The 19,609-nt window shown below is 35.6% G+C and overlaps 1 protein-coding gene across 1 annotated transcript; it reads right to left on the bottom strand.

Annotated features, from left to right (window-relative positions):
* Positions 1–588: 588 nt before the first annotated feature.
* LOC112743099 (pre-mRNA-processing factor 19) lies at positions 589–11,385 on the bottom strand. Its single transcript, XM_025792325.3, has 18 exons — positions 11,116–11,385; positions 10,909–10,994; positions 9,384–9,455; positions 9,176–9,238; positions 8,816–8,902; positions 7,629–7,773; positions 6,638–6,759; positions 6,328–6,444; positions 6,120–6,215; positions 5,985–6,044; positions 5,402–5,476; positions 2,965–3,069; positions 2,190–2,309; positions 2,029–2,106; positions 1,855–1,951; positions 1,717–1,768; positions 1,148–1,218; positions 589–1,053 (listed from the first exon to the last, which is right to left on the bottom strand). Exons 1-18 carry the CDS (start codon positions 11,126–11,128, stop codon positions 938–940), a joined length of 1,575 nt encoding a protein of 524 aa, XP_025648110.1. The 5' UTR covers positions 11,129–11,385; the 3' UTR covers positions 589–937.
* Positions 11,386–19,609: the final 8,224 nt, after the last annotated feature.

Raw genomic sequence — 19,609 nt, 5'->3', positions numbered from 1 at the left:
GCTCTATTTTCATATGAAATTTTTGTAGGTAGATGAAATTTTTGTTTTGTTTAGGGAAGGGTGCAGCAGAGGAACCGAAGGTGCCGAGGAGAAGACATGTTTGCAAGTGTCAAAGAAAGTCTGAAGCAACGACACCGACGCCTTCTTGTGGCACCACCGGTTCTTCAATTTACCAAAATGCAACACCAATCATGCATTAAGAAATCAAAACCCTCAATTAGCAGAGAAAATCGAGGGTCATAATAATAAGATATTTTTGACGAAGGGTGGATGATGTGAAAAATGTGACGATGGTTTTGCCGTTGAAGAGTAAGAGGATGAGTTGGTTGATGAGGTTTTTTCTTCTACCTTTTTTTTTGGGATGTAAATTGGTGTTGGTGTTTTTGATATAAAAGGAGCAGTTGAAATAGTAGCTGAGAGAGAGATGGTTTTTGGTGTGAGAAGAGAAAACCGTTAACACAAGTGTGAGTTAACGCTGCTGACAAACTGTAAGTACAAAAACAGGAGGACAAATGCGACTGATAAATCTTTCGGAGACTAATTTGATTAAAAGAATTATTCGGGGACGAAAATGATGATCGAGCGATCTTTCGAAACCAATTTGACCATTAACCTAATATTCAACATATGAAACCAATTTGACCATTAACCTAATATTCAACATATGCATTAGGTTTCGATGACATGGCAAAAATTGCAACTTAGTCCTCTGGGTATTCCAGGGCAAGGCAGAGGTAATGTTGGTGCGTCAAGCCTGAAACTACATTTGCCCCATCCCATACCCCCATATGGGCATATCAAGGACCAACACTAAAGCTCAAGAAGTAAAAACTGATTCAATTTTTCTCATCCATGCAATTAGACCAAGGCATCAATAGCATGCAGCAACTGTCACTCATGAACTAAATACAATTCGGGCTGTGGTCACCACAGCAGCTTACGACTCGGTTGGAGTATCTTCACTAGGTTGGCCAAATATTCGAAGATTCCGATCCATTGACCCCACTGCTATGTATTTTGAATCTGGACCAAATTTTACACAGGTGACTTTCCCTGGGAAGAAAAAAATGGCAAGTAACGGATTAGCAACTGTTAAAACACTAGCAGACGACATTTTAAAGGAAAATAACAAGAACAGACGGAAAACCTGTTCCAGATAAATCTGGGAAAGTTTTGATACAGTTCCATTCAGATTTCACATTTGCGACTTGGTAAATCCTGCATGCGTTAACAGGCACTAGAAATAAGTTGAGGGGAAAAATCAAGAGATGACAAATTTTCTTACCTCTAAGCAATAATTCAAATATGAGTATAGGTCAGAGAAATTTAATTACAGACATGGCTAGCATTCAATGCTAGTTACTATTTGCTATTAAACCCAGACCAATGATGACAGTAACTATAAATACTATAGTTTCAGAATTCAGATAGACCCCCTAAATTTCCCCAAGTACAGAACATCCATTTGTTGGTTTGAATGCATGTGAAAAAGAGTACCGAAGACTAACAAAAATTGCTATTAAAAATAAATAAATAGAAAAGGCTCTTTCATATTCAACAATTAAATCAGTACTCAAAAAGCGCCCACCATAACCTGGGCACCAAATGGGCACCACATGGCATTGTACTAAGCTGTTTTCCCTATACACGATAACACAGAGGGAAGAGAAGAAAGAAGAGAAAATACAGAAACACACGGATTACAGTACTTCTCACCTGATATCAGAGCCTGCAACTGCAAGGTAAGATCCACTGTGATCGAACTCAACTGCAAGATACAGAGTAGACAAACTTTTAAAACTGGGACATCTTGGCCAGTATATGGTAAATGTCAATATTGGGGAAATAAAATACCTGAGTTTGTCGGAGTTTCCGAGTCATACGGAGCAAAATTTCGGAAGTTCTTTAATTTGCGTAGATCCCAAAGCTTTACACCATCATGAGCCGCAGTCTGTAAAATTTAAATATCATAAGAATATCTATATAAAACAATCACCCCACTTTTACTGGTTACATCGTCTCGCATACCGCAAGGAAGTACCCATTCTCAGAGAAGGATATGGCAGTTACTGATCCTGTATGTCCATCAAATTTAGCAACATTTGACTGCAACCAAAAAAACGCACAAAACATAGGCTAGTGATGAATATTAAAATTGAAATACAATGCAGCCAAGAAAAATGCATTACCTGATTTTTTACATCCCAGATCTTTACAAGAGCATCTGTGGTGCCAGTTCCAATAATGAGCCCATCAGGATGAAAAGCTGCAGAAGTATAGCCTTCAGAAGAACCTGAAGTGTCTGCAACCTAGAGAAAAAAAAATTCATTGTATTCAGAAATCATAGAGTACTAAAATATTACATTTTAATTTATTATGTTCAAAAGTTCATGCTTATAAGAAATATTGACCAAATTATGGGGTGTGTTTGGGAAAGCTGAAAGATCAGACTTATTCAATAATGGCTTATTTGTATAATCTCTTTAGTCTTTATATAATAAATTAGATGAGAATTGTTTGATCATTTAGTTGAAAAGTGATCTTAAGATGACATGTTTTGTTTGCATATGAAAAAATTACTTTTGCAAAATAAAATGATTAAAAGGGATATGAAACGAGTGTATTATTTATCAATTGATATTTGGGGTTAATTCGAAATACTCAACTTCTGCTTCTAACGATAAGTTATTAAAATTGGTTAGGATTATTTCCATAGAATCAGCTCATATTATTATAATTGTTACCAAATATACTTTTTGTTTAGTTCTTTTTGAACTACATAACGGCCAGTTTGGTTTTCGTTCTATTTTCTTATTTTTCTCTACAAAATTATGAAAATAGAAAACACTCGAGTGAAAACAGAACATAAATACACAAACCAAACAGGCCTTAAAAGTTTACAATGAATGCAAATTTCTTTCCTTTCACTGCCTATAAACAAGCACAGAAGGGAAGAGAACAAACCTGAGTCAGACATGTTCCTGAAGACAGATCATAAAAGCACCAAGTGCCATCAAGTGAAGCAGTCACAAAGTAGTTATTGGTGGCGTGGACAGTGACAGCTTGTACCTGAATATATCAACATATTGGGATCGCAAATTACTCTTGCATGGCATGGAGTGATTATACAAGACTAGTGAACCACAGAAAGATAACAATCGTAACATAAAGATACATCATATCAGACTGCAGAAAATCAGAATAAAGCTTGGGCAATCAAGTGGAATGAGGCAACCGAAAACAAGACCAACTATAGAGAAACAATATCCATTATTGGACCATAAATCAAACAGATGGGATATCACATGGTTCAGTCAGTTAACCAGTCAGCAGTCATGCTATTTGAAACACAATGTACTAACCATATAAAGCCCCAAAATATTAATTAGCAATACATCGGGAAATCAGGCTATGATCCAGTTTGAATTAACTTTTAATTCCTTAAAAGCAGTATCAGGAATAAGATTTCCAGGACAATGACCAAATACATTTCAATCCTACGAAGTGTAAACCAAAATGAGGTTGACTGCTGGCGGTGACAGTAGGAAACAAAAGAAAAGCCATCAAATCATCTATATGATTAAAGATAGTTTGCTTAGGAAACACCTTATTGTTGAATCTTCTCAAAAATTAAAGATATCAAGACTAAGCATGCAAAATTAGGATACTACAGCCACTCCATGATTCAAGTTATGCTTTTAGGGCAGGTAGACTTCTATCTTACAGGTAAATGTGTTTGCCAGCTGTTAAAAGATATTGCAGATTCCACTCCATTTGTTCTGTGGATGAGGACTTGATATATTTTTTTGGGATAGTGAATTTGGATGGAATCGTTTGACCAGATTAGTGAAGCTGCTACTTTGAAGGATTTAAGTGGGAGTTTTGCAGCCTAAGTGGGAGTTTTGCAGGCAAAGCAATTGAATAGGGATGCTCACTTTACAATGGTTCTCCAAACCCATACACAGTAATTACTGCAATGTAACCATTTTAATATGTTGGTTTGTGATCTAGATTAGTGAATAAGCTTAGTTGCTTAGTTTTCTCCATATTTTTTACCTACTTTTTCTTATATTGCACTCTTTGGAATCGTAGCTCAATGGTGGAGGTCCTATGGACAATCAGCTCCAAACCTACAAAAGCTAGCCATCAAGATCTTAAGCTTGACATGTAGTGCATCTAGCTGCAAATCTATTTGCAGTATGTTTGTGCATGTAATAAACATTCTTATCATTTTAATTCATAGGAAACTAGGCCTAGCCTATATTACTAACACATACATTATACTTCATGTCTCAAGTTCATACTAAGAGGAGGAATAAGCTTTTACCTTAAAAGGATGCAGACTTGGTTTATATTAAATATAAGCAAGCTCTAAAGGGAAGATATTAATTTTAGGATGAAATTGACCCTGTTTCACTCAATGATATTGATGAGAGTGATGAGTGGCATGTTGAAGATGCAGCAGGAAATGGTTTGGTGTTTGAAGGTGATGGTGATCTGGAGTGGGGAAGTGTGTATAAGGCCATATGGAGTAGGAGAGCCTAGAGCAAACACTAGGCAACAATCTAGGAAAAGAAAAGAACCTTCAAGTGGTGGTGGTAGAACAATGCAGCAGCTTCCAAAGCTTCCAAGAGTAAGAGAAAAGAAAAAATCGATTGAAAATGAAGAATAAGAACCAGAATTTGAAGATATTGTTGAAACAGGAGAAGAATAACAAGATGATGATGAGTTGGACAATTCAAGCAGAGAAGAGGAGGAAGGAAGGATATGCCCCACTAGATATCAAGGACGATAATATGATTATATTGAAGAAAATGATGAGGAATAGATTAGAGGATTATTAGATTTTAGGCTGTTTGTGTTTGTGTTTATGATTTATGATTTATGATTTATGCTGGGTTCTTTATCTTTATGTTCATGACTTAATGGCTTTTTGCCTTTTGATGCCTTTAAATTATGTTCTCATGAATTTATGCTTGTATTTATTACTCTTGTGTCTTTTTTGGTTTTAAGCGTGACATGATATTTTTACTCAAATTTGATGATATGTATTATATATAGTTCCACTATAACTGTATATCAGATTTTCAGCAAAATGTGATGAGCCGCCATTCTGCTATTGACAAATAATACAGCATCTGTTAAATTGTACAAATAATAATAGAATACCCTCATCAGTAATCACTCAACACAAATCATTCCTCCCAAAACTCATTTATAATCACAAAACATTTATGCCTCAATTTCAATATAGAAAACCAAAGCATATGGTAAAACATTGAATACCAACCCTGACACCAATGGTAGAGATATAAAATATACCATTAAGTTTCTACAGAAAAATTTAATAACCTAAAGAAAAAAAACGTGGGATGGTAAAACACAGGACACTGTCCAATACCTCAGCTGTATGATCCCTCAGGATGTGTTTGCAGTTATAGTTACCATCCTCCGAGCCTTGCCACACACGAACCGTCTGCAAATAAAATAAATTTAGTGACAACTGAAAACTGCATAAAGAAAATAGCTAACATGTAATAAGATAAAGTGATTGACAGTCATAAAATCTTTATTTTAATTGTTCTGTTCAAGGAATATTACTTTGATCAAATTGGATCTATAATTATCTCTCTATGCAGCCTAAAAGCTGTCAGCATATTTCAAAACTTGGGTAACAAATAACATAGCAATTAGCCAAATGAGACTCGCAGACAAAGAAAATTCCATCTTGAGAACACAATGAAGCACAAAGTGCCTGAAAAAAACACGAGCACCGTGTGTTCCCACATTTAACATCCAACTTCCCACATTTGGATTTCCTATATTGTGCAAAGTCAATCTTAGAGATGCATGGAAAAAATTAGAGATCTCTTGATTCATTCCATCAGTCTGTGACTCTAAGGACCTTATCTTTGGTTGAGAAAGGTGATCAACCAGAGGTATGAAACCCAGTTACCTTTGAATTAAAAGGGATGGCACATTACCTTATCTGCTGAACTGGTTAATAACGATTCGCCCTGAGCTACAAACTTTACGCTGGTTACCTACCAAAAAGTACACACAATCAGCTAATATATTTTGAAGATAATATAATTAACCAATCCCAAGAAAAGTAAAACCTTTTTAGAATGACCACTGAGTGTAGATAATATTTGTCCTGATGGTCTGTCAAAAATAACAGCATTCATATCAATACCGCCAGTTGCAATTAAGTCCTGTCAACCAGGTAATAACATGACCCTTGATCAGTACACAGTAGTTGCATAGTTAAAAAAGTTAAAACATCCTTGTTGCATGATTCCGATTGACAAAATTTAGATGCTATACCTTAGAATACAGGATATCAAGAGATATAATGCCCGGTTTGCTTGTTTTGTGGAAGGGGTGGCTAGATATCTGGGTATAAGCCTCTATAGATTCAACAGGAGCCAATGTTGTAGAAATCTGAAATATACCCAAGAACATGCATAAGCAAGTGCAAAAAGAAAGGGTCCAACAAATAAGCTCAGATTTATCGTATGTTAACACCAGTCTGGAACTCCGGACTACAAAAGTTAACACCAGAAATGGATACCAACAAATAACAGAAACAAGGGCATTAAGGAGATCACTGTATCAATATCATCACAAAGAATACCTGTCGCTTTTTCCTCTGCTGGGAAAGAGCAGCATTGCAGTCAGTTAGCTCAGAAATTATTGCAGAAGTTATTCCAGGATGCATTTTCTTTCCACCATGTGCCATCTCATCATCCTCAGCAGCTTGAATGTGGAAAGTAATTTAAATTAGTAATTGAGATCCATAAAATAAGTAGTGTCCAAGCTTTGTTTTTTGTCTAAAACCTTGATATAGAATTCCTTTTTATAGGAAATCTTATATTATTTTACTAGAAGACATTCAGGAGAAGAAAACAAATAAAAGATATGAACACACAACTTTTGGGGGGAGAGAGAAAGAACAAAATTGTAATTTATTAAGCCATGCAAGATCACATGCTGTCTCTCTATATGTCAGATAAACAAACAGCATGCAACAGACCAAGAGCAGGACATCAAAGAGATGCCAAAAGAGTTCCTATCCAAGGTTAAGCCTAGGTTGAAAAAGAGACATTACAAATTCCAGCATTTCTTTGCAAATAAATACACCATGGCACAGGATAAACCCAAAACACCAACAATACAGAAAGTCTTTACAAAAAACAGAATATGCAACAGGGAACAGTAGAAAGAGATGAACCCAAAACACCAACGATACAGAAAGTCTTTACAAAAAACAGAATATGCAATAGGGAACGGTAGAAAGAGATGAACCCCGATTCAGAAGACAAAACACAGAACACACTTAGGGCACAGCAGGGAGAGGCCTATGATCCTAAGGAGCATGCTAATTACGTTAATGATGCTGAGAATAACAGAATCTTTAATCACTGAGGTTAAAATTTCCTGGTTATGTCCAATAGAAATATTTCTCTATTTGGAGGGGAAGTTGAGAAATAAAAATAAGATATATAAGACAAAACTCCTGAGTAACCGAAAATCCAAACTCCAAGTTCTTGACTAAGGATGACACCTCTATGAATCTATCATGTAAACTTTCAGACACAGAACATAGGAATAATAAAAAGAAAAACCTCTTTTCCCATTGCTCAAGCCAGAGACATTTGCCGGTATAGCATTCGCTGACACTGGGAATGGCCTTTCCGCTGTTGCAAGCAATGACCTAGCTTCATCACGTTCCTTTTTAAGTCTTGCAATCACTCGACATGCAGCATCATGCTACAGATTAAAAATATAACAAATAAGTTACATTTCGAAACAGAATATTTTACACCAAAATCATATAACAAAAAAACTAATGGATATATCATAGTTAAAAATATTAAATCAGACTTTGTCAAAAAAAATATTAGATCAGACAAACAAAATAACAGTATAACTTTAAGTCTTTAACAGCAATTGCATCTGGCAACTCAGACTCAGTGCAGTTAAAAGAGAAAAGGTTTCTGTTAGGGACTTGCGTATTATGGGGTGCTCAAAGTCCCACATCTAGTATGAGATACTTGATGTTGTATATAAGGAGAGTGGTTCTTCCCCCTTATCAGCTAGCTTTTAAGGTGTGGGACTTTAAAAGTGGGAAACCGCTCAGACTCAGTATTCGGTATTCACCTTAATCCAGCCTATAGGTAGCCCTTTCCATGGCGCCAACAACCACGCACTGATACCATTGTTAAGTATCTAAGGAAAGTGGGAAACCACACCTTAAAAGCTAGCTGATAAGGGGGAAGAACCACTCTCCTTATATACAACATCAAGCATCCCATACTACTCGATGTGGGACTGAGCACCCCATAATACCCAAGTCCCTAACAGTTTCCTTACTGAGAAACTGGTTCTGAAAGATATCTACAACAATTTCACAACAGTAATTCAATTTAAGGAGAACAAAAAGCTCAAAGCATTTGAAAAACATTTTTTTATGATAAGTTCTCAGATAAGCAGAAAAATCTGTTACCATTACATATGCAAGACATGCTTCTCAAATGGTACAAAAGCATAGTTGTCATCACATTATAATTTAACATCACGAGGTTACTTTTATATTCGACCTTCGTCATTATTTGGGATAAAAAGTTAAAAAATAAATAAATAAATAACATACTTTGGCACAGAACAAAAACAAGATCTCTTTCTACTACTGGCTACATATATTAAACAATGCCAGTGTCTTTTATTGTAAAGGGAATGCTGTAAAGTTTATCAAGATTTTATGACCAAATCTTAAAATAAATAAATAAATCAAATACTTGACAATACATACCTGATATAAAGCATGACTTAGCTCTTGCCTGGCTGTGTGCAATTGTTGCTCCAATGCAAAATTAGATAGCATCAACCCATCCCATTCCTGTAGGTTATACAAAATAAACAGTCACTCTCAGAAGACTGCATTCTTGTTTTGGACAGTCGTATAATTTCTTTCTGAAATAAGAATAAACTTCTCTATGTATTTCTATTTATTTAATCAATTGAAAATTTAATTAAAAGTAATCATCATTTAATTCCAAATACAATAATGTAGAGCAAAAAGAAAATAAATTTTCAAAAAATGTAGCAAACATTTAAGCAGTGTCATCATATACCAAACTTTATAGCATGCACAGCAGCCTAAAAACCATACATTTTGGAACATTCCAAGCATGCCAGGGATGCTAGCTGCCTGCACTGGTCTGGGCTTCACTATCTGCATGACAAATGATCCTAAATTAATTAGCATAGCATGTCATATCTTCTGAAGAAAATAACACAACAAACATGGGTAGCTCAGTCTATAATATACTCCAGAATCAAAATGTAAGGCACACAACAAATAATGCATTATGACATACCTTGCCTGTTTTGATTGGTACAAGATCATCCAACGTAAGGGGTTCTCCAGTTATTGGACATTTTCCATAATCCTACTCAATTATGTAAACAAAATTGAATTAAATGTTGTAATGTAATTAGTAATATATGTATTGAATGGTGTACAAAACATCAATAATAGAACTAAATTTATAGTAGCTAATAAAACCAATTACAAATGAATAAACAAAAACATATATAGAACAGAAAGGACCTTCAAACATGTTAAATGGGTAAATGTGTAAGCAAATGCTCCACTTCTCTTATTCTCCAATAATAAACAGAACAAAGGCAAAGAAAAAGCTACAGTGCATCAAAATATACAAGAATAAAACCCCTATATCAAACAAGAAAACAACAAAAGCCTTTTAAAATTGGTGAAGTCATCTACATAACAAAATTTTGTTATAAAAGATATAATATATAATATGATTTACACCAATGACATGTTGTTGGTTTGAATGCAAAATAAAGGCTATCTCCCCAGGCGTGTTATTTGTAGGGAAAATTCAGAATCAAATTCACATCTGATTCTGCTGTCCTGGGGATGTACTTTATGGAACAATTTCTTCGGAATCTTTGAGGAATGTTGGGTGCCCTGCAACCTTAGATCAGTTAGCTTTGATTAGATTTGTTGGTTTTGGAAGTAGGAAAGAAACAAATAGAAAAATCTTTATGGTGCTGTATAGCATACACCACTATTTGGAGTATTTGGCTAGAAAACAATGCACACACACTTCAATGACAAATTTCCAACAAGCATGTTTTACGGGATAAGATGATATTCCTGGTTACTATTTGGGTATAAAACTCATGATTTTTATAGATGACTTTTCCTCTCAGACATGTTGAGAGATTGGAAAGCTATGCTTTAAGGTTCTTTTGGTTGTTTGCTCTTCTCTATAGGAACTCTAGTCCTCCTCTAACCTGTATTATTCTTCTCTTCATCTGAATGAATTTCAATTTATATCAAAAGAAATATATAACAGATGATTCTTTTAAGTTCATATCAAGTTTAGCTGCCCAAACTGAAACAAAATAAAAATGTAACAAAACAAACTAAAAACATAAAAGATATTCAGATTCAAAAGGATTCCCATCAACTCTTCGTGCAAAGGACCACATACGCAACAACAACAAAGTTTTGTGCTCCACATGAGAAATCACATTAAAATAGAAACAAAACAGCAGGTAAATAATAGAGCAAAAAAAAGAAATAGAAATTTATGCAACAGCGAAGTATAATAGTAATGCAAATATTGGACACATGGGAAGATGGACTATATAAACATAAACAAGTCAATTTCTCACTTCAGAAGCTCCTCAATTTCACAAGTCACAACCAAACCCTTGAACAAAAACCACTTGAAAGAGCGAACCTTTCTATACCATTTTACTCACAACATTTCTCCACATTCACCTTCTACTACTCCACAATTAAAAAATAAAATCGTGTCTTCCAATAATTTGAACAGCAAAACATCTATAGAGAAAGATAGAGAATACCGCTATGTGCGTCTCAATTAACCGCTTCTCAAAAAGAAGACCGGATTTCTTAGACACCACTGGGTCTTCCGGCACCTCGCCGGAAACTGCAACCGCACAACAACAACAACAACAACAACAAGAAGCCAGATCAGGGGGAAATAAATAAGAACAAAACTATGAAGCATAGAGCAATCGAATGATAGAAGAGAGAGGGAGGGAGATTACTGGAGCAGTTCATAGTTAAAACACGAGTGAGTGAGTGAGAGACAGAGAGAGACGGAGGGAGCTAGGGTTTTGTGGTTTTGAGCAAAAGAGAAGTAAAAACTAAAAAACTACGCTAACAGATTACGGGAGACTACAAAAAATGAGAAACAGAATGCGGGAGAAAGAGAAGGGGGGGGGGGTTCACGGCTTCAACCTAATTCAAGGTATCCGGAAAAAAACCGCCTCACCACAGTATTGGGCTTATTTGGCAGTATTCCTTGGGTCTTGTTTGGGCTTTTATTTAGTGTGTGCAGTGCGCATTTTAAAATTTAAACGCAGCCGAGGGATGGGTCAAATGGCAATTTTGTTTGTCTCACATCGAGTTACACCGGGTTTAAATTCTTTTGGAAGAATATAGAATCATACTAATAGTATGTACTTATATAGTGTATGAGTGTGTTGTGTAAGTGTGTAGTGCATAGATATAATACCTAGGATTGGAGGTTGTCCAATCCACTTGATCAAAAAAAAATTAAACCAATTAAGATTGGTCCAGTGATCAGTTTATTTGTCTATTTAAAGGTCAGAGATTTGAATTCTACCTTCTGCATACAGCAACTCATTGACCACAGACTTTTAAATGAAATGCAGATCCGTAACAAATTAGTCTTTAGTCTGTCAGATTAAAAAATACTGTGGACAACCAAAAAATAAATAAATAAAGGAGAAATACCAAATAATAATAATAATAAAGGTAATACCAAAAAAATAAATAAATAAAAAGTCTTCCTTCCAAAACGTCTAAAAACAAAAGTCTTTCATAAAAAGTTTATCATATAAATTTTAAAATGTATTGAAAATATCAAACTTTCGACTTTCATCCTATTAACCAATGCTTTAGGATATCTTTTTGCTAAATCCATACTTCAGGAGATCGATACTATAATATCTTGAATGCTTATCCCTATCACTCTATCAAACATTTCATCGAGTGAGATTGAAGGGTCCGAGTAAAACTTGATATTATAACATCGAGTCTTTTTTCACTATGAGAAATTCATGTGGATCCTATCCATGCCATATTCTGGTGAGCAAGATCCTCTGAAGACAGAGGCAAGCTCAAAGCATACTTAATAAAACTAGATAAGGAAGAAGGAAATAACATTAGCTAAGCTTTCAAAGAGAGAAGAGAGATTTAGAACATTTTGTGGGATAAAAAAAGTGGATATATTACAATGTTTCTTGAGATCTGATTACAGGTAGGGTGAGTTCCTCCTTTTATAGAGGTCTCCAAATGACAATATCTTATAGAATTTAAACAAATCTATCATACAATGCCAGCTGGAAAGATAAGGATAAGCCTTATCTCTCTCTAACTTTAGCTAGACAAATGACAGAGGTCACTTTATTTTAGTGCATACAATAATTATACATAGTGGGGACATTATCTTAATAAAGGGACGGCTTAAAATAATCTTCTGGAAGGGTCCCGTCACCATCTGAAAAAGATGATGTATCATCAGAGGCCAAATTGACTGCTCTAAGATCCATATCCGGATCTTGTAAATAGGTAAATGGGTCTTCAATATTTCCTTCATTAGGATCTTGGGCATCTTGCAGATACGGGTCATATGGGTCTAAATATGGGCCTTCAGTGTCATTGGGTATCCCTGATGAGGGAAAAATTGATGGTTTAGAATTTCATAATAAATTCTCATTGCCAGTATAGTTTTTAAACCAACAAATAATCCTCTCATACAAAAATTTGGTTGTCACAAGTAACAAACCCCAATAAAAATAACCGAAGTATTCAAACATTGGGTCGTTCTCTCCAGGAATTGCAATAAGATGTTCTTGTTATTGGCTATGAAGTATATTTTGGGATTTTTGTGGTAAGAGATAAGAAATATAAATGGCAAAGAAAATGAGCTAATAATTGAGAAAGCTCTTGGCAAGGTATGAGAATTAGAAATCCTATCCTAATTATCATCTTCAAGTGTGACAAGAAGAATTGCCCATTACTCCACTTAGTTAACAACTAACTATGAAGGAAAGTCAAGTGGATATCAACTTGAGACCACAAGTCCTAGTCTAATCATGATGAAAGACCAGCTTTAGTGATAATTCAAGTTGATGAAAGGATATTTTATACGCTTTTTGGGGGTGTTTTCACTTAGTTTTTAGTAGGATCTAGCTACTTTTTAGTATAGTTTTATTAGTTTTTACGCAAAAATTACATTTCTGGACTTTACTATGAGTTTGTGTGTTTTTCTGTGATTTCAAGTATTTTCTGGTTGAAATTGAGGGACCTAAGCTGATTTGGATGGATCTGAGTTATGATAAGAAGCTGGTGTAACCAGTAGAACATGGTTTGTCTGGCTAGGCAATCTAACTGAAACTCAATCTGCGATTTTGCTTTGAGGGGAAAAGGACCAATCTTTCTTTTGTATGGGCTTCTCTGAAGAGGACAATCAGGAAATGGAATGGTGTATGAAGGATTGTGTGTACTCATAGTGTAAATATAATAGACTGGTTTTGGAATTGGTTCTTTGGTAGGTTTGGATAGGAAATCAGCAAGTGTGTTTTGGTGTCCCTTTATGTGCTTTACTTCAAATTTATAACGGGAAAACCAATCTTTCCACTGCAAGAGCTGAGAGTCTAGCAGCATCTTTTTCTTGATTTTCAGCATTGATGGGAAAGAGGTGTTATCCATCTCCATAGTAAAATGATAATAACTGAGGTGAAAATTGAATTTTTCTATCCCACGTTTGACAACAAGGATTTCTTTGTAATTGGCATGGTAGTGTTTCTCTGATTCTTTGAACTATCCACTAGCATGCGCACAATACTGTCTTGTCCCATCAATTTCTTCAAGTAACACAGCTCCCCAGAATTCATCACTAGCATCTGTCTGCAATATCGTTTTTCCTGTGCTAGGAATCTTTAGAGGATGAAGGTCTTGTTCTATCTTCTTCAGGATTTTGACAACTATGGTTTGTTCAAGTCCCCATGGTGGGAGTTTCTTTTTCAAGAGTTTTGACAACTGCTGGTGTGTCTAGTCACATCTGGAATAAAGTCTTTGATGTAGTTTACAAGTCTTTGATGTAGTTTACAATTCCCAAGAATTGTTGGACTTGTTTGACCATCATTGATGCACCACTATTTCGTGGTACATCTTGTACTTAATTGAGTGGATTTTATCCACTAATCTCACACTTATTCATGTAAATTGCATGTTTTATATTTTCCTTCCTGATTTTGTGCTATGATTAAAAACATGTTTCTTTGGTCTTAATTTAGCTAATTTTAATCCTCTCTTATTACCATTCGATGCCATGATATGTATGTTAAGTGTTTTCAGAGATTACAGGGTAGGAATGGCTTAGAGAATGGAAAGGAAGCATGCAAAAGTGGAAGAAATACAAGAAGCTGAAGGAACTACAAAGCTGTCAGCTCTGACCTCTTCACACTCAATTGATCATAACTTGAGCTACAGAGATCCAAATTAGGCGGTTTTAGTTGCGTTGGAAAGCTAACATTGGGGCTTTGCAACAATATATAATTTGCCATAGTTTCCTTGCTGTTAGGTGATGCGCACGCGTGAAGCAGGCGTACGCATAGATTGTGCCACAAACAAGTAACGCATACGCGTGGGCAACGCCTACGCGTATGCGTGACAGAGCCACATGTTGGATGTATCAGAAATCGCTGGGGGCGATTTTTGGACTATTTTTGACCTTGTTTTCGGCCCAGAAAACACAGAGTAGAGGCTACAGAGTGGGAGAATCCAGCAATTTATTCATACACTTCTCATTCACATAATTTTAGGTTTTAGATGTAGTTTTCTAGGGAGAGAGGCTCTCTCCTCTCTCTAGGTTTTAGGATTTAGGATTTCTATTAGTTTTAGGTTTGTTTCTTCCCAATTCCAGGTTCAATGTTCCTTTAATTTAGTTTCTCGTCTACTTTTATTTATTCTATTACTTTAGTCTTTGATTAGGCCTGGTGAATTCAAGTTGATGTTCTTTACTTGACTTACCTTCAATTGTTAGAGGTTGACCAAGTGATAATAAAAGGCAATTACCATTCATAATTGACATTGATAATAAGGATAGGAATTCTAATTATCAATCCTTGCTAAGACTTTTCTTAATTATTATTTTGTTTCCTTGCCATTTTATTTTCTTGTTAGTTTAGAAGCTATACTCTCAACGAGAACTTAATTGTGAAATTTTAGACCACGCAAGAGTCCGTTCGTCAGTCATATTTTTGTTAGGGAAATGGATAACTCCTTGGCAATATGATTTCCTGGCTGAAAAAATCCATCTTCAAAAACCCTCCCGAGGAACTCAATTTTTGTTTAGCAAGAGAGCTATTTTTTATGATAGCATGAATCCCTAATTTTTAACAATTTGAGTTAATTGGGCCAGGTGTGCCCTATGGGCTTTATTGTCCTTTGAAAACAGTAGGATGTCATCAATGTAAATAAGTGTGGTATATAGAATGGGCTCAAAGATCTTAGTCATTGCCTTTTGAAAGAGAGATGGGGCTACTTTGAGTCTGAACGGCATTACTATCCACTGATATTGGGCCTCAGAGATACAAAATGTTGTTTTGTATCTATCTTCAGGGTGGAGCCTGATTTGTCAAAAAATAACCTTTAAGTCAAATTTGCTGAATATTTTTGCTGTACTTAACTTTTGTGTAATGACTGAGATTCTTGTTAGAGGAAAATTATCATCTTGCAAAAAGGCATTAAGTGGCTTATAGTCAATAACAAGCCTCTTTTTTTCTCTATTTTGCTCGGCCCTTTTTTAACATAAAAGGCTTGACACGCCCAATTGGAATTGGTTGATTCAATGAGTCCTTGAACAAGGAGAGCTGCACATTCAGCTTTTGCCAATCTGAGATCTTCAGGATTCATTCATGAGTGCGTGGCCTTCGTTGGGTTGATGTCCTCATTCTTTTTAAAAGGAAGGGCACACATAAAAATCTGGATTTTCCCACAAAGGTGTAGGATGGTTGAATTGATCATGACTGTAACAACAGACATTAAGGAGTTATTGCTGGACCTCCTTATATTCCTCTGGAGCTTCTTGAATTTCAAGGATGCTTTGTATTCCTGTAGAAGGCAAGAACTGCCCTTTGTAACTTAAGCCAGTGGGTTTAATGTGTAGTCCATGGGTTTGGAAAAAGGCATCGAATCCAAACAAGACATCTTTGTTTGGGAGATAACTTCCCTATACCCTGAGCCAAGTGGACTAGCCTGCAAATATTTCCAATCCAATACGTTTTTTGGAATTGAGATTGATGATGAAGACTTCAGTATTGGCTGCTGCAAACCTCTTATGAAAAAGTGCCCACATTTCTTTTGGTAAGAGATGTGGTTTTAGGACAGTGGCACAAGATCCAGTATCCATTAGTGCAACAGCTCTTAGTGGCTTGTCATAGATTGACGTCTTGACCTTTAAATCCAAATGAGGTCAGGGAGTGCCATCAATCTACTTTATTCCTAAGGATCCAAGATATCCAAGTTCTTCTTTTGGGGTGTTTGATCCTTTAGGAATTCTTGTGGTGATGGAAGCGATGGAAGTTATGGTAAAGATTGACCTCTTTGGTGGGAGGTCTTCTTCTGAACTACTTCCTCCTAAATCAAAATCTTGGAAAACATATTGGGTCTCATCATCTTTGTTTTCTTGTTCTTCAAGTACTGATTCAACATCCTCTTCATCTTCTATGGAGGCTGCATCCATTAGAGACTGAAGCATCTTTATTTCCTTCCTTGTCTTATTGGGACATGATTTGGCAAAGTGACCTGATTTTTCGCAAATGAAGCATTTGTTTGACTTTTTGGTATGGAGATTTCTTCTTTTGAAATAACGGTAAGATCTTTGTTTTCTTCTACCCCTTCTAAATGTCTTCTGTTGGAAGATTCTGGATTGTGGCTGCCAATGTGTCTTCTTTTTTGGCTTACATTCACACATGCTTGGTTCTTTGCATTTGATTTTCAAATAGAATTTACTGCATGCTCCTTTGAGTTTGCTTGAATTTTGATTGAGCCATTTGAACATTTATTGTTGTTCACACAGTTTATCTAAAGCAGCTAGAGTCAGCTGATATATCTCTCCAATGGTGGTGGTAGCTACTTCTTTGTGAATAGTCATCATCATTCATTGTAATTTTGGCTGAAGTTCATCTGACAAGGATGCAATGAAGACTTGTTTGAGTGGTGGATTATTATTTTCTCCAAGAGGATAATATTTAGCAGCCATTCTCTTGTAATATTTTTCTAAATCCTTTCTATTGAGTGAGCAGCACTTCATTTCAAAATATTCTTAAAAATTTATTTTTTGGATGATTGTAATGTCTCTCAAGAATTCTTAGTGTAGTATCCCCAAAAACTGGGAAGAAGTACTATTAATAAGTTGAAGTCTTTCATATTCAGAAAGATTGTTAACCCATTCTCGAAAATTGTCAGTAATTCGATTTATGAAATTTGCAAGGACTTGGCTGCTTGAAAGATTTGGATTAGCCATGGTGGTTTCAATCCAAGTATCAAATTCATTCAACCTTTCCCTGTATCTTGATGGTGGGATATCATCTTGATCATGGGTTTTTTGCACCTGAACAGGAGAGATCATATTAATCATTCTAAAGGATGATCCTCGCAGGGACGTTTGCTTGATTACTCCTGGTTTCTGAAAAATAGTAGTCACCGTTCCATCACTATTGTGGGTAATAGTTGGAGGTGTTGTAGTGTGAACATCAACCTATTTCTTTGAAAAAGCTTTCTCATAATCAGTAATCCATTCCAATGGAATGATAGAAGAAAGTTCTTCAGTAGTGATCATCCTTAGAATGTTCACGATTGCTGGTCCTCTGGCATTATCTATGAACATGAATAATGCTTCTCCTGTAGTATTCGGGAGATTGAGATCAAGAGTATGGTCTTGAACTCTATAAAGGACTTGGTGATGCAAGGTGGCCTGTTCAGCATTAAAGTCTTGAATTACCCTAACTAGCTGTATTTGGATTTTTAATCTTTGAGATATCGTTGGATCTGATAGCCTCATGGTAAAATTAGGAGCTATAGTAAGGATGACACTTCTATTTGAGTGTGTAGTAACTAATACTCCAACCAAGGCATGTTGGTATTCCTTGAAAGTGGAATCCAAAAAAGCAACTTTAGCTGTCACTAGAAGGGATCTTCTTTCATGAAGGTTTAGGATAAGCCTAACTACTCCTAGATGTAGATGGGTGTAGCCTTGGTCTTGATAATTTTTTATGAGTTCTTGTGGAATTTCTAGGGTTGTATATTGTTCAGTAGTAGTGGCTTTTAAACCACACTATTGTAGATGAGAAGAATGTATGACTTCTTTTGGTGGAGGATAAGGGTTTCTAGTGATAAGATGGCGGATGGAGGTGAGGGTTGATTTCTTTTGTCTTTGGTAAAAGGAATAGAGACTAATGAGTGGGTATTCAGTGGCTGGAGTTTGGGAGTCTTCTGGGACATGGGTGAATTCTACCAATTGATCAATTTTATTGGCAAGAGTTTTCTTTAGACTAGGGGGTAAACAATCTATGCTTAAAGAAGTAGAATGATGTATGGGTTCAGAAGAACTTAAAGAGGATGAAGGGTTCATGTTTAGTAAGTAATTCTCTCTTACTTGCTTTGACTAGTAATACCTTCTTCTTCCTCTTATAATAATAATAATAATAATGATAATAATAATAATAATAATAATAATAATATGTAATGAACAAGTGTTTAGAGTGGCTAAAGTAACCATGTGATGTGTTTTGCATGATTTGTGAACATGTGTAGGGGAGTTTATAGTTGATTCGTATTATAAGACTTGGTGAATTCATTAATGATGGTAAAACTAATAACAGTTAGTAATAGTAATGGAGGACAAGATTAGGATTTGAAATTTTGATTTGAGAAAAATTGTATTGAGGAAAAATAAAAGAAAATTTGGAAAATATAGTTAAGGTGCTGATGAGCGGATAATTTATACGTTTTTTGGCATTATTTTTACATATTTTTTAATATGTTTTAGTTACTTTTTAGTATATTTTTATTAGTTTTTATGCAAAAATTATATTTCTAGACTTTACTATGAGTTTGTGTGTTTTTCTGTGATTTCAGGTATTTTCTGGCAGAAATTGAGGGACCTGAGCAAAAATCTGATTCAGAGGCTGAGAAAGGACTGAAGATGTTGTTGGATTCTGACCTCCCTGCACTTGAAGTGGATTTTCTAGAGCTACAGAAAGCCAATTGGCGCGCTCTCAATCGCGTTGGAAAGTAGACATCTTGGGCTTTCCTGAAATGTATAATAGTCCATACTTTGCCTGAGATTTGATGGCCCAAATTGGCATCAAAACGCCGGTCAGAGACCCTTTTCTGGTGTAAAACGCCAGAACTGGCACCAAAGCTGGAGTTAAACGCCCAAACTGGCACCAAAACTGGCATTTAAACTCCAAGAAGAGCCTATGCACGTGAAAGCTTTAATTCTCA

Source organism: Arachis hypogaea, chromosome 2 (genome assembly GCF_003086295.3).
Source record: "Arachis hypogaea cultivar Tifrunner chromosome 2, arahy.Tifrunner.gnm2.J5K5, whole genome shotgun sequence".
In the NCBI taxonomy this organism is placed as follows: Eukaryota; Viridiplantae; Streptophyta; class Magnoliopsida; order Fabales; family Fabaceae; genus Arachis; species Arachis hypogaea.
Note: the sequence above shows the minus strand (reverse complement) of the source record. Positions and strands in the feature narration are given on the sequence as shown.